Source organism: Pelobates fuscus, chromosome 3 (genome assembly GCF_036172605.1).
Source record: "Pelobates fuscus isolate aPelFus1 chromosome 3, aPelFus1.pri, whole genome shotgun sequence".
In the NCBI taxonomy this organism is placed as follows: domain Eukaryota; kingdom Metazoa; phylum Chordata; class Amphibia; order Anura; family Pelobatidae; genus Pelobates; species Pelobates fuscus.
In genome coordinates, this window is record NC_086319.1 from 55,954,633 (window position 1) to 55,982,628 (window position 27,996).

At 38.0% G+C, this 27,996-nt stretch overlaps 1 protein-coding gene across 1 annotated transcript; it reads left to right on the forward strand.

The window, feature by feature from the left end:
• The first annotated feature begins 12 nt into the window (after positions 1 to 12).
• On the forward strand, positions 13 to 27,955 carry NR2C1 (nuclear receptor subfamily 2 group C member 1). Its single transcript, XM_063447095.1, has 15 exons — positions 13 to 173; positions 6,068 to 6,187; positions 7,450 to 7,560; positions 8,841 to 9,068; positions 9,969 to 10,053; positions 11,641 to 11,820; positions 14,060 to 14,207; positions 16,522 to 16,609; positions 16,933 to 17,117; positions 18,051 to 18,204; positions 19,368 to 19,489; positions 20,012 to 20,151; positions 21,460 to 21,597; positions 22,956 to 23,061; positions 27,293 to 27,955. Exons 2-15 carry the CDS (start codon positions 6,134 to 6,136, stop codon positions 27,465 to 27,467), a joined length of 1,914 nt encoding a protein of 637 aa, XP_063303165.1. The 5' UTR covers positions 13 to 173; positions 6,068 to 6,133; the 3' UTR covers positions 27,468 to 27,955.
• Positions 27,956 to 27,996: the final 41 nt, after the last annotated feature.

Here is a 27,996-nt window from a genome sequence, read left to right on the forward strand (position 1 = left end):
GATGACGTAATCACGGCACCCTGCGCGTCTCGGTCACGGGGGAGGAGCCGCCATCTCGGCGAAGCTGAGGGAGGGTCACGAACTCTGACCCGCCGGGAACCGGGAGCGGAGGATAACGGATGGTCCAGCACCGGGAGCCGGGCACACGCACCCCGGAGGCCCAGCGAGCCCAGGTAGGAGCCAGCCCGGGGCCGAGCGGCGCACAGAGGAGGGAGCGGGCTCCAGTGTGAAACCCCCCGGGGTGGGAGGGAGCCGGAACCCGCCCGCCATGTCTCCGCTCAGCATCCATGGCCGTCACCGACTGACGCTTTAACCCTCTCACCGTGACCTCTGACCTCCACCCGACAGGAATAGCTTCCCGGGCCGCAACCCCCCCCCCTCCCCGCGAGCACGCGCACTGTGCGCCCGCCCTCCGCGCGGGGGCGCGCTCTGCAGTCACCCGGCACGAGCCTCGGGAGCGCGCGCACTGGGATCACACAGGGCAGAGGACCAGGGGCTACCTCCCAGCTCGCCTGCAGGGGGTCATTCACTAAAGGGAGAATTCAAAGTTAAAAACCAGAAACCCCCAGTCCTGGAACCATTTTCTCTAAGCCAGCTCTGCTTCCAGATTGGCTGCTCTGGCCTTCAATTAGAAATAATAACCCTGCTAGTTTTACAGCTCGGCCTTAAACGTGCCCGATGTGCGGAATAATATACAGTACGTCCCGATTATTCACTATTATTCACTGTCAGTGAGACAGCCACTAGAGGCTGGATTAACCCTTCTCTGAAACTGCTATGTTTACAGCTGCAGGGTTAACCCTAGATGGACCTGGCACCCAGACCACTTCATTAAGCTGAAGTGGTCTGGGTGCCTATAGTGGTCCTTTAAATTTGAAATTTACTTTAATCACTTTAGTGAATAATCGTGTGTGAGTTTATACGTCCTATCCCCGATTTGCCAGGTAAACCGTGTTTACTGGGCATGTTATTGTTGTTATTATTAACCCCTTAAGGACGGCGGGCGTTCTATGCCGTCCTTAAGGAAGCGGCTCTAAATGCCGCAGGGCAGCATAGAACGCCCAAACTGTCCTTTGTACTTACCCGGTCGCCGGTGTTCCCACGCCGGCGATCGCGGTATGGGGACTCACCTTGGAGCCCACCTCCTTCCCCTTGCGAGGACCTCACGATCACATGGACGGCATAGCCGTCCAAAGCATTGCCAGCAGGGGTAGTGCCTGTAATGACAGGTACTCCCCCTGCTGTCTGAAAATAAATAAAATAAAAGTTAAATCAGTGTAAAAATAAATAAAATATACTTAGATCATATATATATATATACATCTAACCACCCCCCATGTTTCATATATATATATATATATATATATATATACACATACACTGTCTAAGTGTATTTTAATATTAATATATAATTATAAATATATATTAATATCAAAATACATGTACAATGATATTGATTAAATATATATATATATATATATATATATAATTTTCATTATATATATATATATTTTTTTTTTTTATATATAAAATAAATCTGTAAATACGTTAAAAAATTAAATTGGAAAAATAATAAAAAATAAATAAAATATAAGTATGCGTAAATTCATTCTAACTGTATTTTAAAATTAATATATATATTGATATCAAAATACATGTAGAACGAAATAATATATATATATCTATATACATAAGTATATATGTATATATCACTATATATATATATATATATATAATTTAAAAAAAATATATACATATATATCTATACATATATTTATATATATACATATATATCTATACATATATTTATATACACACATATATATATATATATATATATATATATATATAATAATTCTACGTATATATTTATGTAATAATTTTACATAGTTAGGTAATTTTATTAATTACAATTAGCAGGACCAGCCTGACAACCCAGGCCAAAAGTCCAGGGAATTTAATTTACTAGCACTATATTGAACCCTGTAACTTTCCGAGACACCATAAAACCTATACATGGGGGGTACTGTTTTACTCGGAAGACTTCGCTGAACACAAATATTCGTGTTTTCAAAACAGTAACATGTATTACAACAACGATATTGTCAGTGAAAGTGACATTTTTCACACCCAAATGGCACTTACACTGACAATATTATTGTTGTGATATGTTTTACCGTTTTGAAACACTAATATTTGTGTTCAGCGAAGTCTCCCGAGTATAACAGTACCCCTCATGTACAGGTTTTATGGTGTTTTCAAAAGGTAGAGAGTCAAATATAAGGCTAGTGTTTCAGTTTTTTCACATTGGAAAAGGCAACGTAACCAAGCTGACGAATTTCAATGTGAAAAAAATGAAAAATGTAACATGCTATATTTGACCCTGTAACTTCCCAAAACACCATAAAACCTGTACATAGGGGGTACTGTTTTACAAATGAGACATTGCTGAATACAAATATGTGTATTTTATTGCAGTAAAATCAAACATTATTATGACATTCACAGTTAGAATGTCACGTGGAACTAAACATTTTTTTAAAAAATTATTTTCTCCCATTTTTTGAATATTTTATTCATATTAAATTATGTTTTATGCCTAAATATTTGATGGTAAATGAAAGCCCTGTTTCCCCTGAATAAAATGATATATAAGTGTGGGTGCACATAAAATGAAAGTGGGGAATTACGCCTGAACAGACATATAGCGCAAATTAAAGTTTTTGTTTACGTTTTGTTTTGATCACAACGTGTACATTTGGCTCAGTCCTTAAGGGGTTAATAGCATTTATCTAGTGCCAACACAATCTGCAGCTCTTTATTGTTACACAGTGGTGATTAGTAGCAGCAAGTAATTGACAGATAAAATAAATTTGACAGGCAAGAGGTAAACAATTCTGGAGAAAAGCAAAATAAGATTATCGTAAGTGAAGACTCTAAATAATGTGAAAGCTAAGCTGCTGTAAAATTTAGGTGTCCACTTTCACAATATTCTGTTTTTTCACCTACAGTAATTGAAAAAAAATGGTTTTGCATGTATTGAATAAACTGTGATTAATAACCCAATATAGCCACAATGTAAAATAGTAGAAGCAGTTGCAGGAATTTTACCAGTTTGGTTACTTTGGCCTAGATTTTGTTACAAGTATTTTTTCTTGAGGGTCAAGTAAGATTAATGGTGTTACATAGTAAAATGAAAATCAAAAGAAAAGGTTAGTGAAGTATAAAAACCAACACTGAAAAACATTGTACATAAATATACAACAAATCTCAAACATATATATTATAGGACGGGGTTAGGCAACCTTTGGTACTCCAGATGTTGTGGACTACATCTCCATAATCCTCTTACAGCCGAAGGTTGCCTTTGAAGGGGTGTGTTTGTATGTGGTGTTGGTGTATGAATGCAAGCATGCATCTATGTGTAGTTTTGGTTTTTTTTTAATGCTGGGGTGTGTTTATATTTTTGGTGTTTAACACAAAGGTGTGTTTGTATGTATTGTTGATGTTTCAATGCAGGACTGTGTTTGTATGTAGTGTTGAAGGTTGAATGCAGGGGTGTACTTGTGCGTAGTGTTGATTTGAATGATGAGATGTATGCACATGTACACATACACTGACACACACACACACTGAAACACATGCAGATACACAGATATAAACACTGACGCTCACACTAACACACATGCAGATACAGACTGACACAGATACACACACTAACACATACAGAGACATACATATATATACAAACACTGACACACATGGATACTCAGACACACTGATGCATATACTGACACACATGCAGATACACTGACTATATACAGATGCACATACACTGACAACATACAGATACACAAATACATACAATGATAACATACAGATACACACACTGACACGCAGATGCGCCTCTAGCAGGAAGACAGCTACTAGAGATTGACTTAACCCCTAATGTAAACATAGCAGTTTCTCTGAAACTGCTATGTTTACAGCTGCAGGGTTAAAACCTGAGGGACATGGCACCCAAACCACTTCATTGAGCTGAAGTGGTCTGGGTGACTATAGTGTCCCTTTAAGAATAGTAGAAGAGGCCTGAGTGTCGAACCTCATAAAGCGAAGCAATATAAAAATATTGATAGAAATGGAGAGAAAGAAATGAGGAGGAGAAAGGCAAAGGAAAAACAATATGTTGGAAGGGAGCATACACAGGGACTTTAGCCTAGATTTTGACATTCACAACGGTCCCCAGTTTAGTGAATAACAATGTAACAAGTTGTGATAGTTAAAGTTAGGATGATGAAGATATTTGATAGTGGAATTGGTCCTTATTTCAGAATTAGAAACATTGTCTAACACTTTTAACAGCTAGATTACGTTGGCATTTACCACAATTCCTGTTTTTTTTTTTTTATATATATATATAAATCTCAGTAGTAGTATAAACCTTTTAATGAATAAGTGCCACTTAAAAAGACACTCTAAGCTGCAAAACCGCTGCATTCAAATGTAATGGTTTTGATGCATAGACCCTGTCCTGGAGTCTGACATGCAAATATTGCTATTTGTGAGAAACGGTTGTCTCTACTTGTCAATCCTTCAGTGCCTTTGATTGTTAAAGGCTGTCATATTCAGCATCATTATGCTGGGCATGAAGACACCAAATGCAGTTAAATCTCTCCATAGAGAAGTATTAGGCCTTTGCTTAAGGAGATGCATTGGATTAATTTATGATCATTTGTCAAAATGACCTCAAGGGGAAGAGCAGTGGCCATGATGAAACTGCGCCTTTGCTTGGTGAAAGGTGAGTTTAACTTTTTTTTTTTTTATCTGGGGGGGGGGGAGGATATAATCCATCTATTAGTAAGCTCTAGCATTTTAAATAAATATGATTATTTATGAAGTTTGTTCCCCTTTAACAGGGTAACTAAGGAAGCCTAAACTTAATGGACGCAAGCCTTTTTTCAGCTTATATTAATATGTAATCAGAACGTCAGTAATTACTTGCTATTATTTAAAAAAAATACTTGTTTTTTTCCATGCTTCTAAACTTTTTTTCCCCTGCTGTAATACAACTATTATGCAATTTTTTATATTTAATAAGGTCAGTACCTCATGCATACCTAAATTAAATCTTAAAGAGCATTGTAAGCACCATAATCCCTAATGCTTATTGTAGTGGTTATGGTTTAAAGAGACATAGGGTGAACTGCCGATCTGTTTCAACGGTTTGACAAAAAGCAGGGTTCTTCTGGTACCTAAGTCTCACTTCCACATTATTCATCCAAAGCCATCCAGTCTTGAACATTATTATAGGTTGTGAGTGCTGAGCTAAGCCACTACCTCCTGCAGACAGTCTTGGACAGATAATGCAAACATCCACATTATCTGTGCAGCCGGCTTTAGATAGATATATATGTATATCTATTATACATTTCTATCCTATCGGTTTTCCACTATGACCTTCATATTCTCATCTTCCTAAAGAGCTTGCGTATGTAGTACAGCCAGCCACATTACTGCGTTTGCAACCTCTACTCCGCATGCAATCTTCTTTGATTTGCCCTCTTGAGATGCATCTCCAAGCATGGGAAATCTCGTTGGCACGTTTGCTTCGTTGTCAGTGCGTGGCATCGGAATGGAGTGATGTCACATCACTCCGTTCCTATACTCCCTAGCCAGCGCTAAAATCACCGACTAGAGTGTTTTCATAGCAATCACAGCGCATGTGCTGTGGTTGCATTGGTTGGACAGCAGAGGGATCTTCTGTGGGAGGCAGAGGCATTGACTGACAGCTGGGAGAAAAATCCAGTTTGTTTCTCCTAATATATACATTTTCTAGCAAAACTGCTAGCACAATGTATAGATAGATCTTATATGAAATCTAATGAGCACAAATCGTTTGGGGCCCTTTAAATGTGGTGACTGTTCAGTGTATGTACATTTTTACACAAGTAGGATAAGTCAATTGTAATCTTCATGAGGCAGTGAAGCAACTCTGTATCAGAAATATACATTATTTAATTGTGTAATCCTTTTTTTTTTTTTTTTTTTTAAATGTTTGTCTTTACAGATCTAACTTAGCCTAAAACTGGATTTCACAAAACATTCTCAAAAGGTTGCTCTGTAGAAAACAGTCATGGCTTCTATAGAAGAATTAGCCCATCAGATCATTGAGCAGCAAATGGGACAGGTATATTATCTTCCACATTATGGTTACAAAATTGTCCCAATTCATTGGCAATGATATTCTCTAGATTTTAAATTGTCTGGAATTCAGAAGGGAATTGCAAACTTAAGGCCAGTATATCTGAGTTGATAACAAAGCTGACTTGGAGATTTTTTCAATTCTTCTATTTTGGTGTAAAATGTGCAATTCACTGAAGAGTTCTTGAAAATACACTGTTTAATGATTAACCCGGTGTTTAGTGAATACATCCAGTAACATACATTGTGGGATTATTGAGAGTCCTTTTTAAAATGTCATCTTTTATGGACATCTTATATGTCTGATGCACAAAACGTTAAAGGGTTACTCCAACCAGCCACTGTATTTGGATGGAGTAATCATTGCTGGAGTAGCTATTGCTGTAAAAGAAAAATAAATAAAAAAAACTATATTAAAGGGACAATCCAGACCTCTAGCTTGCTGATGTTTTTTGATATGTGAAGTGTGCCTTTTTTTTAAATTAATTTTTTCCTCCTCTTAATTTCACAAACAATGTAGATTTCAACAGAAATTGGCACTTTTTAAAATTAACTTTGTTACACCCCTGGCTGTCAAATAGACAACTAATCCCATTGCTTCCTGCTTGTTCAGCTTAGTGGAGTAATTGCTCAGAACACTTGCCTTGCAAAGCTGCATTGGAAGTCTGTGATTGGACAGCCATAGAAAGTCTGTGTTGAGTTAGACGGGGAGGGCTGGCAAAGGCTGCAGACAAGAAATCATATTTCAACCTATTGTTTTTGTCAAAATTTGTAATAGTTTGCCTCATTGAATAAACAAGATTTGTATGTTGCAAGAACTTTTTTTTATTTTTATGTTTAAAGGACCACTCTAGTGCCAGGAAAACATACTCGCTTTCCTATGGACGCTTGCGTGCTCTCACTGTGATTTTCACAGTGGGAATCACGCAAGCGCCTCTAGCGGCTGTCAATGAGACAGCCACTAGAGGATTTGGGGGAAGGCTTAACCCATTAATAAACATAGCAGTTTCTCTGAAACTGCTATGTTTATAAAAAAAATGAGCTAACCCTAGCTGGACCTGGCACCCAGACCACTTCATTAAGCTGAAGTGGTCTGAGTGCCTAGAGTGGTCCTTTAACCCCTTAAGGACCAAACTTCTGGAATAAAAGGGAATCATGACATGTCACACATGTCATGTGTCCTTAAGGGGTTAAGCAAACAAGTTCATTGTTTACACATTTATTTATTCATTGTCTTTGATTATCTAGATTTCTCGCTCTCAGGGAGAAGTTACACACACTGCATTACTGGATGGAAACACACAGAGAATACAACTTGTTCCATCGGAATCTAGTGTTTCCATACCACAACGCATACAGGTATGTTTGTGTGAAAGTTTCTATTATTGTAATTATTTAAATAAAACAAACATATTTTGCAGATAAGTACAATAGGGACATATATAAACTAATTTGGAAATAGTTTAGGCCCCAGGGTTCAGAAACTTATGACACTTGTGCCATGCATACCAGGCATGGTACTTTTGCACAGCATGCAAAGTTGTCAGAGCCAAACAAGTTGGGTAAATCTGAGGATTTTCCCCAGACCTGGACTTACAGCTGTACCAGTAGGACTACTTCAAAAATCTGCTAGTGTCTGGTTGCTGCAGAAGGATAGGGATAGTCTTATATTACTGAGATCCCAGATCAATTCCTCCAAGCATTTGTGAAGGATAAACCATGCTGGAAGAGATCAGCCTGTCAAAGCTGCTGCCTTTACCCTGTGTCCGACCAGCCCAGTCCATACTGGACCCCAGGAAAGCCACCCTCCTTCTGCTAAATGCTAAGCAAAAAGGTCGGTGGCTAAAAATAACTGCATTGTCAGCATGTGGGTGTAGTAGTGTGTTACAGTGTATTTGTCTTGTGGTGTGATTTTATGTTTGTTTATAATTGTGTGTGAGTATAGCAGTGTATTTGGTCATGTGTAACTATGTGCCCTGACAGTGTGCACTGGAGGGTTACCAAAATACCACAAACTGCTCACACACATTATAACAGAGCTCACATTAATGCAAATACAAAACTACAAAGCAGCTGCAGCACTAATACATAACACATGCAGCAAACGGCAACAAACGCACAAGTTAATACAATAAATATATAGGACCATCATGCCAAGGGACTTCAAAGTCTTGTTTTGGCACAGTGCTGATTTGGTGACATGGGACACAGCTCAAATAAGCTTCTAGTCTACATTTTAGTATTTTGATACAGAATTGTCTGAGAGAAATCTTATTTAACATACAGCAATAATAGCATTTTAGCATAATTGGATCTGAGAATGCATATGCTGTCATGGGTATCGTATGTCAATCTTCAATATTCATATTGGACCCTTCAGATAAGTCTAGTCCAAATGTTACTCAAGTCAAGGTGTGCTGAAGCCCAATTGTTCCTATATCTATCAAACTAGCACAAGGAACACGTTTTGCTGTAAAATGATTAAGTACAAGATGCCTATGTATAAATGGAAATAATACAAGAAATAAATTGTCCCCCAATTGCTCTTTTCCTTTGATTTTATCACATTAAGATTAAGCCCCTAAATGTTAGAACATATGAATATTTGAGTTAAGATTGCCTTTTGTTTATCTCCTCAGTTTGTCACAGATCAACAAACAGGTCAGAAGATTCAGATTGTAACTGCCCTTGATCAGAGTGGAGCAAGCAAGCAGTATATTGTGACCAATAATGACAGCTCTTCAGGCAAAGTAATCTTGGCAAGACAAGACTCTAGCCAGGGGAAAGTTTATCTATCCACTCCTGACGCAGCAGGCGTCAACCAACTGTTCTTCTCAAGCCCCGATGTTTCTGCTCAGCACATTCAGGTAGGCTGATTGAAAATACGTCATGTTCTAGCATGTGCACTATCACATGCAAAGTGGTCTTTATAATGTTACAAACTTCTGTGGTTTAGGAGTCTGAGTTTGGGAAATGACTGGATCTTCGCTCAGGAACAAGACTTTACAGAGAGACCATTACAGATCTTTGTAGCCAATAGAGACACTTACTCTATTGAGTTATTAACTTACATAGATCTGCCAGACAGACTCTAGAGGCTCTTCCAGGAGTTTCACCAAATTTGACTCTATGAAACGCTTGGTGTTCTGACACTTTGTATGAGGACGTCTAACATGTTGAAAATACCCATAGGAAAGCATTAAGGCAATGCTTTCCTATGGGAAGGCCTAATGCACTTTAGGTTCTTCCCTTCGGCTGACGGCGGCAGAGAAGGAGATGACTGACCCTTGTCCGATTGCATGGGAAAACAGTTTTTACTCACCATTTCTCCTTCGCTGCTCCAGTCTTTCCTCGGTTGACTCAGCCTCCATGACTGAGATCATTAATCTTGATGATCTCAGCCAGTGCAATACTTTCCCATACGTAAGCAGTGGGAGGGTATTGCGCATTGAATCAATGTGTTTCAATGGGAAGCTTTTAGCGTCTCCATGCAGAGCGTGGAGATTCTGAACGCCAGAGCTGCACACTAAAACACTGGACTATGATGGCCTGGAGGTGGGTGTTACATGATGAGTAACTTCCAAGAAACAGGGCTAAAACGGATGAAAGTAAAATAAATCTTTATAATTTACATTGAATATATCCTGTATCTTTGTGCTGTATGGTGTATTTAATGTATATGGGAGCATTTAGGGTAAGTTAATTTTATTTTATTTTTACTAGATGTTCACTTTAAATTGGATAACCATGTGATTGTATTGTTGCAGATACTCTCAGATTCCCAGTGCTTGGATCAAACTTTAAACAAACCTGTTGTGGATCTTTGTGTTGTGTGTGGTGACAAAGCTTCAGGTATGTGGTTGAAAAGTGAATGCGTATAATCTATACTGTATATTCACTTGCAACAACAGATAACCCAAAGTTTACTTTAAAATGAATTTTCTAAATCGTTATTGCTTTTATTAGAAGAGTAAGAATACTATACAAAGTACCCTAGAAAATATACACAATATCTAGAAATGCATTGAAACAGCAATACAAAAATTGATCTGAAGTTTAGTGTAATGAAATAACAATATTTGGGATTTGTTCCCTGAATGAAGAATTATGGGGAGCATTGTAAAGATATGGTTTATTTAAGGTAAAAAGAAATCCAAATAGAAACATCCTCCAATTCAGCTTTTTACTACTTGGATATCTTAGTATAAATTTAGCTATTCCTTTCTATTTTATCATGAATACATTTTATGTAAGTATGTATGCCCTTACAGAAAAACTCTAACTCGAATATGCATTTCTAACACTAGAGTGTTCTTGTTAGTATTTGGATTGAACTCCCGCGAAAGTACGTAAATTAATAGATTTACTTCTTAGCTCCACATTTGCTGGCTGAGATAATGAATCCTGATGATTTCAACCATATGGGTGTTTCCCCATAGAAAAATATACGAAATACTAGTGTGTATGTGCTGCAATTGCCACACTGTACAAGTCAGCATTTCTTCCGAGAGATGCATAAACTCAAGACATCTCTGTTCAGAATGTGGAGCTGCTGATTGTTGGTCCTGCAGTCTTTGCAGGACCTTGTCCAGGCAGTTTCTCTTGGGTCTGTCTGAGTGACAGCTGCTAGAAGTGACCTTAGGCAGCAATGTAAACCTTGTCTTTTCTTAGAATAGTGGTTCTGGTGCCTAGAGTCTCACTTTAACGCCTTAAGGACCAAACCTCTGGAATAAAAGGGAATCATGACATGTGTCACATGTCATGTGTCCTTAAGGGGTTAAAGGAACACTTAAACATGTATTCCTGACCCTATAGTTCAAAACCCACCATGAAGATTGCGTGCCCCCCTTTACTCCCCTTAAAAGCATAAAAAACTCGCCTTATTTCCATGGGGAAAGCATTGGCTAAGATCGACAAGGGGCAGGCCAAACGCCGTTTTGGCCAATCTGCACCTCTTCATAGAGGTTCATTTAATCAGTGCATCTCTATGAGGAAAATTCAGGGCAGAGCTGCCTACTGTGCAGCACTACCCCAGGAAGCACCTCCAGTGGCCATCTAAAGTAAATGCTAAGAAGTGGCCACTTGGAGGTGTCCCTAGGGGCAATGTAGACACTGCCCTTTCTCTGAAAATGCCTGCATACAATGATTATACTCACCAGAAGAACTACATTAAGCTGTAGTTGTTCTGGGGACTATAGTGTCTCTTTAACTATCCTATGCTATTCTAAACCTTGTTCTATTATATACTATAAGTTCTCAAGTGGTATCCTACACCCTACCAATCCCATCTAAATTCACCTTGGAATGTCAAATTAGAGAAAACGGTTTGTGATCTTCTTTATGCTTCTCAGTTTTTTTTATGTTGTTGTCCAGGTCATTGAACTATATGACCCTTGCATTTTGAATATATTGTTATACTATGTTATCTCAACCTACCAGGTCGCCATTATGGAGCAGTGACATGTGAAGGTTGCAAAGGTTTTTTTAAAAGAAGCATAAGGAAAAACTTGGTGTACACGTGTAGGGGAGTGAAGGACTGCATCATTAACAAACATTACCGTAACAGATGTCAGTACTGCCGGCTGCAGCGTTGTATTGCGCTGGGAATGAAGCAAGATTGTAAGTGCTGATTTGTTCGTTTCAAGGTGCTGCAGTTAATCTGGTGTCTAAATTATAAACCATTTATTCTATAAATCAATGCCAGATGACTTTTCAGAATAGTTACTATAAAGTACATACAAGTATGTGTTTTAAAGTAGTATAGGAAATCTCAAACAGGGACTTGGAGCCCTGTAGATGGTCTTATATGCAGCAGCGTCAAATTTAACTCTTGCAGTACTGTATGCACAGCGCATACTTGCGTATGGCAAACGTGAAAATGCAGAGCACACGTATGCTCATATGAAATTCATTCATTGATTCCCAAGCATGCATGAGCATGCCCACGGCATCATGGGGCAGAATAGTTGTCTGCAATGCAGAAGTGCAGCTTAGGTAAATAAGTTGGTGTTTTTTTTATTTATTATTATATTTTACATTTATGTTTAAACTTAAAGTGTTCTCTTAAGCAGGATCGATCACTTCCAGAGAAGTAAGTTTATTTTTCCCTCACCCCAGTAAATGCTATTTCAACATCTACTTGGGTGAATATAGCATACTTAAGTTAAACAAAAATCAATTCAACTTAAAAGGACATTTTCCCCTCTGCAGTGTGATCCACCTACTGTAAGATCATCAGTCCTCATAGAGAAGTATTTGAATATAAAAAAATAATCCAGGCACTCCAGTGTATTCCAGAATGTAGGCAATCTTTATTAGAACAAGGAACCCGAAAGCTTGACAAAGGCCCTAAGGGGTTGAAACGTTGCTTTCTGGTTCCTTGTTCCAATAAAGATTGCCTACATTTTGGAATACACTGGAGTGCCTGGATTATTTTTTATATTCAAATGCTTCAATTTGCCCTTTTTTGGTACTGGGACTTATCCACTAGGGCACCCTGAATTCCAGACGAAGGATTGAGTGCACTTCCATCACCTACATATGCTCATAGAGAAATATTGCGGACCTAGATCACATGCATGGCACTCTCTGTGCTCCACCAATTCAATGCTTCTCAAAGAGGAACAGCGACTCCAGCATTTATCTATGAGAAGCATTAGCCACATTATGCATCATCATCCAGATCTAAGGAAGAGGTGGTTCTAATTGCTGTTTTTATGACAGCCAACTATCTACCAAAACCACTACATTAAGATGTTGTGTTTCTTGCTGTTTAGAGTGACCCTTTAACTGTCTGTCTAATCTTCTTCACTTTCATTTGATTGCATTTGTTATTTGTAAACTTGTTTTGGGGTATGTGAGAGGATTTATTTATTGATTATTAGATTAAAAAATATATTTTTTTTTCTCCAACTTCTTAACGGTATATAGGTTGATGTTTACAGGTATTTCACAGAGTTTATATGTGTTGAAAATGAAATTGAAAGAGCACAAATATTTTTTTTGTTTTAACTATTTCATTGATTAATTTTTTTTGATATTGTTTAAGCCTATTAAATGGGATATGGATGAAATGGAAATAGAAAATTCAAAAGCATAAAAAGTAACAGAATCACATATGATAAATTAACACCATGAAAATTACATACATTTAAAGAGCATGTGTTCTATAAATTTACTGAGCACAATAAAATGTATAAAACACTTAGCACTTTAAAGGAACACTACATTATGCTCTGGTGGTTATGGTGCCAGAAGTGCTCTGCTGTACTTCCCTCCCCCATGTAAGTAATAGAACCATTTTAACTTCTTACCTGGGGTCCACCTAGCGCTACTCCCTTCTGGTCCTGGGAGCCAGAAGCTAATCAGCTGCGCTTTCCGTCTTGGCTCAGGCAGAGAACTTCCAGCTCTCATGGGGGCAAAATGTGCCCTCCGGCAGACCCCAGATAAGAAGTCAGGAGACGGCTTCCTACAGTGCACTATAGTAGTTATGGTACATATGGTGTTCCTTTAAATGCCATTATTGCTGATGACATGTACACATATATACTGACATTCTTATGAACACCACTGTTGTATTGTATTGTAATACAGCATATTTTTTTCCATGGTGAAATGTGCTTTTTGTTGTATAGCAGATGTAGTTTTTGTTTTTTTAATACCCAACACTATATTTTCCATGCAAATGTTAGACCTACTCTGCACATTGTACCTTGCATAAATGTCTACAGATTATAGATGCTGTTCTGTTTGTTTACATTTGTTTTTTCTTTGGGGGGTTTTCTCGCTGTTACATTAGCTGTTTAATGTTGGAGCGTATATATAGATCAGTAATGGAGGTCTATGATTTATTTTCTAGCTGTTCAGTGTGAGCGAAAACCTATTGAAGTCTCTCGAGAAAAATCCTCGAATTGTGCTGCATCCACTGAGAAAATATATATTCGAAAAGACCTGCGGAGTCCCCTTGCTGCAACCACAACGTTTGTGACAGAGAACAAACCCGTAAGGTGTGCTTTTCACTTATTTGTTAGAAATATTCTATATCTCATAAATGTAAAGTTGCCACCTTCTTTACATGATATGAAAAATATGTAAAAATTACTTTTTTAATTTTGTGTAATCACATGGCCGGGTTAAGAATTTTATGTTCCAAAGATAAGCTTATTAGAAATATTTCCTTGAAATGTGATATATAAAACATATATTCTTTCAATGCAAAAAGTTATGCAAGATATGTTTTGATGAGTTGCTAAAGCATTAAATGCAGTTATCTCCAAATTCTCCCCATTATGTAAACTAATATTTGTAAGTTGTTCACGTTTAGTAATTTCACATATGATAGAAGCTAGAAACTAAACACTTTCTCTAAATGATCACAAAAGGCACCAACACCACTTCATCTCAACAAAGGGGTTTTGGTGCAGTAGCCCTCTAGCTTTTTATTTTTACAATTGCGATATTTCTCTTGTATGGTTAACACACTTCTAATGGCTGTCTTTAAGACACTAGAGATTCATCTACGTTGAGCACAGAGTCAAACTTTTTTCTCGGATTTACATGTCAGGCACCTGGAGGCACAAAATTCTATGGCGCCCCCTGCCCACCAAGCCTAAAATAAGCATTATGATTTTATTAACTAAACATTGCAGGTCAAAAAACTGGTGTATAACTTATGTATAAATGTTATAATCTGCGAGCGTATGCAGCTGTGGAAATGCATATAGGGTTAAAGATGATGTTAGAAGTGGTTAGGATAAAGGGGGGGGGGGTTAAAAGTTAGAGATGGGAAAAGGTCAGATTTGGATTACATAGGGTGTTTAGTGCTAAAAAGATTAACAGTTCGAGAGGGGTTGAAGTTGTAGTGTAAGTGCTGTTTAGGTATTATTGAGTATAGGAGTAGCGTGTGGTTCAGTTTGGGATTGAGTTAAACATAGGATTAAGTAAAGGGTTTATTTTCAGGTTTAGGCTTTGAATGCTGGAGTTTTTATGGCTCATTTACAGAGTAATATGCTCACACTTCTGTATTCTGTAGACCGGCCAGGATGAGTTATACATCCTCTATAACTGTCCAAGTAGGTCTGCTATTAAGACTGACTGACTGGACTGCAGATGACACTGACCAATGTTTCTGGTACTTATCTCTCCCCAAAAGCTTATTTAAGCTCAAAAAGGCACATTAAAAGTGCTGAAAACTGGCACCCCTAGTGATCAGTTACTTACTCAGCCAAATGGGAAATCTGGCCCTGTACTCAAAGAGCAGCATTTGATTAGAGTAATGTGTTTTCCCATGCATGCACACTAGCTTTCCTATGTAGAAACATTAGATTGGCTAAAATAATCATCATGATCTCAGACAAGGAGGTGGAGTGCCAGAAAGGAGACCCGCTCAGCGAAGGCTGAAAAGGTAAGTAACTCACCTTTTAAACCCCATGTTTGTATTCCTAACACTATAGTGGTCCTTTAAAGGGACACTCCAGGCACCCAGACCACTTCTGCCCATTGGAGTGGTCTGGGTGCCAACTCCCACTACTCTTAACCCTGCAAGTGTAATTATTGCAGTTTTTTATGAACTGCAATAATTACCTTGCAGGGTTAACTCCACCTCTAGTGGCTGTCTACCAGACAGCCACTAGAGGGCACTTCCTGACTCAAAGCAAAGATTTTCTTTGCTAGAGCGTCGCTGGACGTCCTCACGCTGTGTGAGGACCTCCAGCGTCGCTCAATTCCCCATAGGAAAGCATTGAAAATCTTTTTCAATGCTTTCCTATAGGGAGCGCTAATGCACATGCGCGGCGTTGCCGCGCATGCGCATTAGGTCTCCTCGGCTGGTGGGCGGAAACAGAAGGAAGAGCGGCGCGGAGGAGGAAGCAGCGACGAGGGACATCGTTGCTGCCTCAGGTAAGTAACTGAAGGGGTTTTCACCCCTTCAGCAACTGGGGATTGGGGGGTGGGAGGGAGAGGGAACCTGCAGTGCCAGGGAAACGGATTGTTTTCCTGGCACTGGAGTTTTCCTTTAATTGTATTTATGGTAAAACCTATAGTTTGTTTTGAAGTCCATTTACAGTCACATCACCTTCAATATTGGTCAGCGCTCATAGACCTTTGCAGTGTGTGCAGAAGATTCATATAATGGTAATTTATATTTTGACAGTTCTTGAGTATTTCTGAGTTTGTTTATTTCTAAATATGCCTTTTCATCTTATGTGCTTGTTTCCTTTGAAAATGTGCATGCATTATTATGTATTTATGAAATTATCCTTATTTTTCTCTCCAAAATAATGACGACAAGAGCACTGTTTTCATTCTTTTTTTTTTTTTTAGGGCTGCAAATTTAATGGACTCTGGAATGCTAGTTAATATTCAGCAATCTGGGATTAAAAGTGAATCCATGCTCATTACGCCTAATAAGGTATTATTTTTTTGAATGTGAAAATTGTGTTTTAGACAAAAAATAGGTATGCATTCCAAATGTTTATTTTTATTCAAATGAACGTTTTAAATTGCATTGTTTTAATATTATTGTTTTTTACCTTTTTGTAGTTTTCTATGTAAGTATTTTTTTGGGGGGGGGAGTGTGGGGGGGGGGTTGGAACCCTTCTGTTATACTTCTGCCACTTACTTGAGTTAGTTTATGAACACAGCATCAGGAGAAAAAACTGGCAAAATTCTTACTTTAAGAATGTTAATGTTTTATTAATTTATATTAACTCATTTGCTTTCTTCTTCTATCAGGTGGAAACTTGTCAGGGAGATTTAAGCACTTTGGCCAACGTTGTCACTTCACTTGCAAATCTGAGTAAGTCCAAGGACTTATCTCACACTAGCACAGAGCTGTCCATAATAGAAAGCCTGAGTAATGGGGACGCAACACTTTCTGAGCTTCCACAAGATGACCAGACCTGCAGTGAAGTCACTAGGTAACATCACCATCTAACATTCATTATTTTGAAGATAATATCAGAAACCTGGTGTAAAAATTGAAGCAAAACCCACAGTATGCATATCTCATACTTTGTACATTTGGGATGCACCGAAATATTCGGCCAAAAATGGGCCTATCCCATTTCGGCCGAAAACGGGTAAAATCTGCCGAAAATAGGCTAGAGTTACTTATCAGGGAGGACGGCTTGCCCTGTGTTCCGCCGGATGCGAGGCCCCTCCCGTCTGCCCGGGGAGAGAGCCAGTACAGTCTGCAGCTCCGCCTGGTGTGAGCTGCAGACTATGCTGTATCTCGCAATCTCTGGCAAATCAGAGCGTTGCTGCGGATTACCACGGCAACGCTCCGACTTCTGGATATCGCGAGATACAGCATCATCTGCAGCTCACACAGAGCAGAGCTGCAGACTGGGGAGCCAGGACACTGGACCACCAGGGAGCCAGGACACTGGACCACCAGGGAAACAAAAATGAAAAGAAGGTATTTCTAACACCCTCCCTCACTGTCACCAGCCACCCCCTCCCTCCCTCACTGTCACCAGCCACCCCCTCCCTCCCTCACTGTCACCAGTCAACCACTCCCTCCCTCACTGTCACCAGTCAACCCCTCCCTCCCTCACTGTCACCAGTCACCCACTCCCTCAGTCACTGTCACCAGTCAGTTTTGGCCCAGAATTTTTATTTCGGTGCATCTCTATTGTACATACATTATTAGTGGTCTGGTCCCATCAGACTACATAACTGGTCATTAGCCAAAGTGCTTATATATGTGTTGTGTTTTATGTCGTTTAACATGCTTGGCAAATGTTTTACTGTATTTGCACACATTGTTATCATTTACTCATCAAATCGAAAGATATGAAATTACTTTTGTAACTACTAAAACAATGTTTTTTTATTTGTTTTATTTGTAGGGCTTTTGACACATTGGCAAAAGCACTGAACCCTTCTGAATCCTCTGCTGGCAGCTCCTCCGAAAGCATGGAATCCAACCCGGCACTCTTCCAAGATATTGGTGTTGTTGAGATTGAAGGCCCCCTGCTTAGTGATTCCCACATAGCGTTTAGGGTAATGCGTGAATATGACGAGTATTTCTTATTGTAGTACAACTAAGCACACCTAACTAAGTTAATTTTGAAGGGACATTGCAAGCCTGATAACTACTAAGTGCTGTAGCGCCATGGTGCCAGGAGTACTCTGCCCACACTCCTCCATGTAACTACCTTTTAGTACGATTGGACTTCTTACTTGAGGTCCACCAAGCACCACTCCTTGCCACCACTACACTACTTGCGACAGCAGGTCAGAAGCTCTCTCTGAGCCAAGCACAATGGTCCAGGGCTTAGCTCATTATCTCAGAACGAACAGCCATCCCTCTCAGCCAATAAGCTGGCCCTGCACTGCAGGACTTGGCTCAGGAGAGCTATTGCAAGTTCCTAAACATGAGCTTCTGGCTCATTGATGGATGTGTGTCCCCAGACAGTTAGTCAAATCGTTCTAAAACAGTTTGACTACTAACCATAGAGGAGGGGACCAGGTGTTTTATAACACCATAAAGCACTAAAGCAAGCTTTCACTACTGAGATGCCGTTTTGGTATTTCTGTGGAGATTCTGAAGTGCTCATAAAGTTGCCTGAAGCATCACTGTGCAGCATTCTTACCCTGAACATTTGAAGTGCTGTTGTGTTTTTTTATTGGCTCCACAGCGCTACTCACTTAAGTAAATGCTTTATTGTATTTTTGGGGGGGTAAGGGAACAAGCAACTGCTACTTCCAGCAAAGTGACGGTTCCACTCGAAATTTCACTTGTTTAGAATTGGAAATACGAAGCTTTGGTGTGTTGGGGGGATATTTGTGGAATTTTGCTAAACAGATAACCAGATTTAGGCCAGTATAATCAATCTGGAAATAGTGAATATTTCCAGATAAACGGTTTAGCGCTAAAGTTGACTGTGTTTAGCAAAATTCCATTAATACACCCCATATTCTCTATATGTTTGTGTAGAGTCAGGTTTTGAGGTTTTTAGGTTTTTTTTCTTCATTGTCTGATAGTGCAAGCATTGGGGTAACTGGCAAATAAGATTTATATATAGGCTGTTAATATAGGTAATCAGAGTTTGGTAATATGAAATGTATTGCCTGATAGCATTTGTTTGTGGTATTTGTCTGTAGAATGTTTACATTTATAAACCTCTACCTGCTGTGATTATTTATTTTCCTTTTCCTTCTAGCTCACAATGCCTACTCCTATGCCAGAGTACCTGAATGTACACTATATATGTGAGTCTGCATCACGGTTATTGTTCCTTTCTATGCACTGGGCCCGATCCATTCCTTCCTTTCAAGCCCTTGGGTAAGATTAAAATCCTATTTATTGCAAGGAAACTTTGCTTGTCCTCATTATTTCGACATTGTTCATATTTCTGTAGTTGCCACAAAAAAAAAGCAAAACGACAGAATTTTCTTAACTACTGGCAATCTGACCAAACAAACTCTAAGTGCCCCTGTTTAAAAGAAATTACATTAATTTCTCCCCACCCCATACACAGACACACACACAATCTGCATCCCTCACACATTGTTTTTATTTTTGGCTGATGTCGGTGCGCAAAATATTTCTCCTCTTTTCGACAGGCCGGGGGTGTTAAAAGGTTGCAGAACACTGGTCTATATGGCATTTTAGAGTAATATACTAGTAAATGCTAATATGAGAATGCCATGTAATGTCCATTTCTAGCCTGCATTTTCTCTTAACCTATTCCTGTTTTATCTCAAGATGATGTCATGGTTAGGAAATGGGAAAACAACATTATTATGGAAACATAAAATCCGACCTTACTTCTACTAACAAAAATAAATATGTTTGTCTATTTAGGCAAGAGAACACAATCAGTCTAGTGAAAGCATGCTGGAATGAACTGTTCTCACTCGGCCTCGCTCAGTGCTCCCAAGTGATGAATGTGGCGACTATATTAACAGCATTTGTAAATCATCTCCACACGAGCATGCAGCAAGGTAAGATTCATTACATCTTTCCATTGCATACTGAGAACCCCCACTGCCTGATTTATCTCTTGGCTTTCCAATGCATTGTATCATATGCAATAAACTATTTATTTATTCATATATTGTATTTTTATTAAGGAACACTGTAGAGTTGGGAATACAACGCTATAATGCTGCTCTAACTAGGTGTCCAGCCACCCCCCTTCCCCATGAGGTTTTAAAAGGAAATTTTTACTTACTCTCGATGAACAGCATTTGATTGTATAGCTGAGTCTCACTCCGTTATTGTTGAACAACTGTCTTTAAAGGGCCACTTGAGGTGTTTTTAATCCTGCAATCATAACATTTATATATTTACGAAATAGCAGGGTTAAGACTAAATGACCAGTGCACCCAGACCTATAATTAGATTAAGTAGTCTTAGTGCTTTTGGTGGTCCTTTAAATCTTGAATGTCAAAGCAATTATGTACCTCCCTTTTGATGCACAAGGAATTACATCGCAATGATAATGATGGAGCTTTTAACTCCATATAATACCAAATCAACAAACAAGCATTAACTATCTAAAGACCAAATGTTGCACTTTGAGTACATCACCTGTGCTGGGTCCTGCACTTAATTGATGTACCCTATCAAACAGATGCTACTGCACTTTTCCTTTTTAATTCTAAAGTTGCTGTGGAATATGCTGACACTATAAACATTATAATAATGTTCACCGATCCGAACATCATGTGTAAGGGTTGAGCATTACAAAAATGCACTCTGGGACACCTCCAAAACCTCAGTTGTGCATGACCTTAGGTGCTTCAAATAGGTATTAATTAATATGTATTAAATACAAAATAATAAACGTTACAAAATACTTTTATTTTCAGTAATCATAACATATGAAGAAAGCTTTCCTTTAATGGAAATTTATAAATATAAAATCAAGATAGATGTTTAAGTATATCTTAATATACAGAGGGCATACAATATTACAGTATTTCTAATACCTAAAGCAGGGGTGCCCAGAGGTAGATCTCCTGATGTAGAACAACAACTCCAATGATGCTTTGCATCATTGAGAATTACAAAGCATAATGGAAGCTGTAGTTTGAAAACCTCTGGGGATCTACCTTTTGGGCACCCCTGACCTAAAGCATATCAGAATTAGATAATTAAACCCTACAACTGAGTTGGATGTATTTTTTTCCCCCTACTTTGAATTGAAAACATAATTTCTAACTTAGTACAACTGATCTTTGCAGTACAATATTTATTAATCATCTTAGATTATGCAGTAACAACCAGCATGTTTTGTTGTCTGGCAGATAAATTGTCAACAGAGAAGGTAAAATTAGTAATGGATCACATCTTCAAATTGCAAGAGTTTTGCAACAGCATGGCCAGACTCTCCCCAGATGGATATGAATATGCCTACCTTAAAGCTATTGTGCTTTTCAGTCCAGGTATCAACTATATTTTCTTTTTTCTCTTCTTTTTACAATGTCTTCACATCACCATATGATAAACACATGAGACAAATAACTAGTTTTGTGTAGCAGGTTCAGCCATACAGGAACCATAAGGCTGGTTATTTAAACTGTCTTACAGTATGTGTAGCATTGTTGTAATGGCGATGGTTTGGTAATTTTAGCGAACTGTCTTAGATGCACTAAACATTTTAGACATTATTGGGGGTAAAGTGTTGCATGGTAAATCAAATCTGCATGTAGTTCTCACATCACGTCCCTTATGAAATCTGCTGTTTCATGTATGACCCTAATTTAATAAGATTTCAAACCCCTGCACTCCAAGACATTGACTTTGGGAATAGTAACAATTGCTTTGAAATGACAGTGGGCAGCATCTGTGTGTTTCTGTTACATTTTAAAGGGTCACTCTTTGCACTATAATCCTTATAGTTTGTGTAGTATATATCATGCACAGAGTCTGTGGGAGCCGTCCACGTGTGTTTTTTTTTTTTTTTTTTAAATGGTGTTTGGAAATGGTTTTACAATTAAAAAGACACTGTAGGCAAACTCCCATCACCCTTAACCCTGAGCATGTAATTATTGCAGTTTTTATAAACTGCAATAATTACCTACTAAGGTTAACTCCTCCTCTAGCGGGATTTCTGGGTGGACAGGTGACTTTTGGTCGCCTAAACGATGCTGGACGTCCTCACACTATGCATGAGGACTTCCAATGTCACCAGAATCCCCATAGGAAAGCATTGAATAATGCTCTCCTTTGGAAAAATCCTAATGCCATGCGTGGTCATTGCCACGCATGCGAATTAGGTCTCCCCCACCGGTTGACGTTGGCGGGCAAGCAGTGTGGGTGGAACTGAGCCAGTGCCAATGGACATCGGCGCTGGACCCAGGTAAGTGACAGAGGGGGTTATTTAATGGGGAGGGGGAGCCTTGACCGAGGGAGGCGCTATAGTGCCAGGAAAACTAGTTTGTTTTCCTGGCACTATAGTTTCCCTTTAAAATGAGACTCAGAAGTGTTGCCTCTTCCCATACATGTTAATGAGGAATTTACACTTCTGAATTATTCTTATCAACTTTGCCCAACCTGGACAGCAGTGATAGGCTATGAATGCTGGGAACAAGTTAGCCAAACTTTCTCTGCGTATCACAACTGACCTGGATGAACATGATTGAAGTGTACATTCTACATTATCACTGCTGCTAAAAGAGCCCTGTTTTTTGTGAAACCACTCCCAATCAGCCATTACATCCTTCTAACAGTGTTAGGCTACTGCTCCTGTGTTATTGCATATATGCTTGCAATGTAGATTCACTGTATTGTATTGAAACAGATCATCCTGGACTGGAAAATGTCTCTCACATTGAAAAACTGCAAGAGCGAGCCTACATGGAATTTCAGGATTATGTAACAAAAACCTATCCAGATGACACATACAGGTGAGTATTTTATATGTTCGTAATGGTGTAGTGAATGATGAGATGAATATTCACTGAGGAATTTTGTTGCAGCATTGGATATAAATAGACAGTATTAGTGAATACATTTGTAGCACATACAGCAGCAGATTACTACTGTTCTAAACCAATATATCTCTTTGTTTATAAACCGTTATACAGAACTGAACAGACTGCTTAATTTCTCTGCGTTAAACTGAGCATATGCTCAACCGCATTACTACATTAATCATTTATCTGGTACATTCATTTTTTCTTTTTTTTTGTTTGTTTTATTTTATTTTCTGATTTTAAAACATTGACACCGAAACATAAATCGCCCTAATGAGCTGTAGAAAAGTATATTTTATTTGAGCACATCTTTGTGCAGTATTTATTAACCCCTTAAGACCGCAGGACGTACTATGCCGTCCTTATTTTGGTGGCTCTAAAAGCCGCAGGACGGCATAGTACGTCCTGCGATCTTATGTACTTACCCGGTCGCCGGCGATCCCACGCCGGCGATCGCGGTATGGGGGACTTACCTGGGAGCCCAGGGAGTCCCCCTGCGTCCTCTTCAGCCGCCCAGGGCCATGTGATCGCGAGGTCCTTGCGAGGACCCCGCGATCACATGGACGGCATAGCCGTCCAAGGCATTGCCAGCAGGGGGAGTGCCTGTAATGACAGGTACTCCCCCTGCTGTCTGAAAAAAAAAAAAAAAATGTTAAAACAGTGTAAAAATAAATTATATATACTTAGATCATATATATATTTATTATATATATGATCTAAGTATATATATACACACATATACACACATACACATAAATATGCATACACTGTCTACATGTATTTTAATATTAATATATACATAATTATATATATATATTAATATCAAAATACACGTACAATGATATTGATTAAATATATATATAATTTTCATTATATATATATTTATATATAATAAAAAATAAATAAATATATAAATACGTTAAAAAAATAAATAAAAAAATAATAAAAAAATAATAAAAAAAAAATAGATAAAAAATATATAAACATGCGTAATTTCGTTCTAACTGTATTTTAAAATTAATATATATATATTGATATCAAAATACATGTAGAACGAAATAATATATATATCTATATACATAAGTATATACGTATATATCACTATGTATATACCTATATAGAAATAAAAATAATTTAAAAAAATTATATACATATATATACACACATATATATATACACACATATATATATAATAATTCTACGCATATATTTATGTAATAATTTTACATAATTAGGTCATTTTATTAATTACAATTTGCAGGACCTGCCTGCCAACCCAGGCCAAAAGTTCAGGGAATTACATTGTCTAGCACTATATTTAACTCTGTAACTTTCCAAGACACCATGAAACCTGTACATGGGGGGTACTGTTTTACTCGGAAGACTTCGCTGAACACAAATATTAGTGTTTCAAAACAGTAAAATATACTACAACGACGATATCGTCAGTGACAGTGACATTTTTTGCATTTTTCACACACAAATGGCACTTACACTGACGATATAATTGTTGTGATACGTTTTACTGTTTTGAAACACTAATATTTGTGTTCAGCGAAGTCTCCTGAGTATAACAGTACCCCTCATGTACAGGTTTTATGGTGTTTTCAAAAGTTACAGAGTCAAATATAAGGTTTGCGTTTCAGTTTTTTCACATTAAAATTCGCCAGGTTGCCTTTGAGACCGTATGGTAGCCCAGGAATGAAAATTATCCCCATGATGGCATACCATTTGCAATAGTAGACAACCCAGGGTATTGCAAATATGGTATGTTCAGTTTTTTTAGTAGCCACTTAGTCACAAACACTGGCCAAAATTTGCGTTCAAATTCGTTTTTTGCATTTTCAAATATTAACACTAACTTTGGCCAGTGTTTGTGACCAAGTGGCTACTAAAAAAGACTGGACATACTCAATTTGCAATACCTTAGGTTGTCTACTTTTGCAAATGGTATGCCATCATGGGGGTAATTCTTATTTCTGGGCTACCATATGGTCTCAAAGGCAACGTAACCAATCTGGCGAATTTCAATGTAAAAAAACTGAAATATGTAACACGCTATATTTGACCCTGTAACTTCCCAAAACACCATAAAACCTGTACATAGGGGGTACTGTTTTACACGCGAGACATCGCTGAATACAAATATGTGTATTGTATTGCAGTAAAAGCAAACAGTATTATGACATTCACAGTTAGAATGTCACGTAGAACTAAAAAATTTTTAAAAATTCTTATTTTCTCCCATTTTTTAAATATTTTTTTCATATTAAATTATGTTCCATACCTAAATATTTGATGTTAAACGAAAGCCCCGTTTCCCCTGAATAAAATGATATATAATAATGGGGGGTGCATTTAATATGAAAGAGGTGAATTATGGTTGGACAGACATATAGCGCAAATGCCAGGTTTTGTTTACGTTTTTTTGGATCACAACTTGTACATTTGGCTGCGGTCTTAAGGGGTTAAAGGAACATTCCAGAGTTGTAAATATCTTTGGGGAGACACTAATACTGTGTACCAATACCAGGAGCTGGCCTATAATATGGCTAGAATGTGTGCAAATGTGGATACATAAAAGGATATGTATACAATGATACTGTGTCTTCAAAAGAGAACTAAAATATACAGGCAAGCGTAAAAGCAAGATGAATGAATAAAATCGAATAGTATGGATAAGTTATATGTAAATGGAGAATGTGCATCTTGTAAATAAATAAATAAATGGATAAATAAATGTTTAAAACAAAATGTGCAGTTCAAGTGCCTCTATTACTGCTATAAAACAGAATGACTGGCACTTGTACCAAATTATATACTTTGTATCTTGCAAAGATATAGATGGAATCTATTTGGTACAAGTGCCAGTCATTCTGTTTTATAGCAGTAATAGAGGCACTTGAACTGCACATTTTGTTTTAAACATTTATTTATCCATCCATTTATTTATTTATTCACAAGATGCACATTCTCCATTTACATATAACTTATCCATACTATTCGATTGTATTCATTCATCTTGCTTTTACGCTTGCCTGTATATTTCAGTTCTCTTTTAGTGACACAATATCATTGTATACATATCCTTTTATGTATCCACATTTGCACACATTCTAGCCATATTCTAGGCCAGCTCCTGGTATTTGTACACCGTATTAGTGCCTCCCCGTAGTATCTATTTTATAGGTTTCAGTGGATCCCTATATATTTCCAGTTTTTTGAGCGGCCTAGTGACAGTCCTACTCCCTCACTCCTGTGTGACACATTAGGTGTACCAGAACCAAATATCTTTACCTCTTGTAAATATCTTTATTTATATCGCTGGACTGTGGTGAGCGACATTTAAATTCTTGTGCGTCCCCTCTATCCTTTTTCTGCAAATAAAGGTGTTACTTAGTAATAATCCAGGGGCTAGAGGTTCTCCTCTCCACTGCTCTGCTTCACTTCCAGGAGATCATCTCTACTGATGATCTTCTGGTCAATCCAGTTGCTTTAGGAGTGCATGCATGTCAATTACCACTCTGACAGTAGTTCTTATATAGAAACTTGAGCGAGGGTTCAAAACGTGTTAGAAGAGCACCCTCCAGTTACTCACACGCATTCCATGAGTTTATATATGTGCCAATTTTATCTTCTAAATCTGCACTTTTATAAAGTATAAAAGAGGGGACACTGCTAATCCCCAAAGCACTTCAGCAAGCTCCAGTGCTATAAGGGTTTGGATTGTTCCTTTAACATATATCATACTTTTTAATCACGCTGGCTTTCACTGACTGGTTTAATATACTATATGTTTTAATTTCCGTTTTCTGACCAAAAGAAGGAGATAAGAGCCTTACTGAAACCAAAGGGAAATACATAACTACATAGTTTGATTAATTTAGGGAGAGCTAGTGCATAATCAATATTTGACATTTATGCCTCCGTTAAATATATTTTTCAAATACAGATTGGGATACATAAATGTAAATGTACTTTGTTTTTGTTTGTTTTTTTACTTTTTGTTTGTCCCTTCAATGCCAGAAGTGTGCTTGACATATTGCATAGTAATTTGTTGGACACACCTTCTACACTCAAAGAGATAATGTATTCAGTATTAATGTATCTATACAATGTCAAATAATATATGCATATCTATTTATTTTTACAACCTTCATAGGTTATCGCGACTCCTACTCCGATTGCCAGCTCTGAGACTAATGAGTGCCGCCATTACAGAAGAGTTGTTTTTCGCAGGTCTGATTGGCAATGTGCAGATCGATAGTATAATCCCTTACATTCTGCGCATGGAAACATCGGACTATAACACTCAAGTCATCGGTCTATCTGTGTAGCATTCCGTGAAAATGCTACAGACACAAATGCATTTGGAGTGTGACTCCATCTCTTTGTGTCAAGAATGGGAAACAAAAAATTAAAGTCGTGAATATGCATTTCAGTTCTAAATCCCGGCCTTGAATAATGTGTACCTTCTTTGTTTTGGTATGAGTTGGCTTGGTGGAATATTGTGCCTTTCGGCATGGTGTATATATTCATATAGATATAAAGAAAAGGATTTCTATATTTTTCATTTGTTTGGTATGTCTAAGATTCATACAGCAGTGATTTTATTCCTATTGAAGATGAGTATTATGTCATGAAACAGTGCAATTTGTCAAGGGAAGACATGAAGATTGGATTAAGAGACAACTGTCACACGGTTACGGAACAATGATTCTGCAACAAAGACATATTTTATAGAGACATTTGGACATTGTGGATACAAACCTTTTTAATATAATTGAAAATGTAATAAAGCATTCTATAAGAATGGTCATATTAACTTGAAGAAAAGTTTGCATTTTGGATAGTTTTCCTCAATCC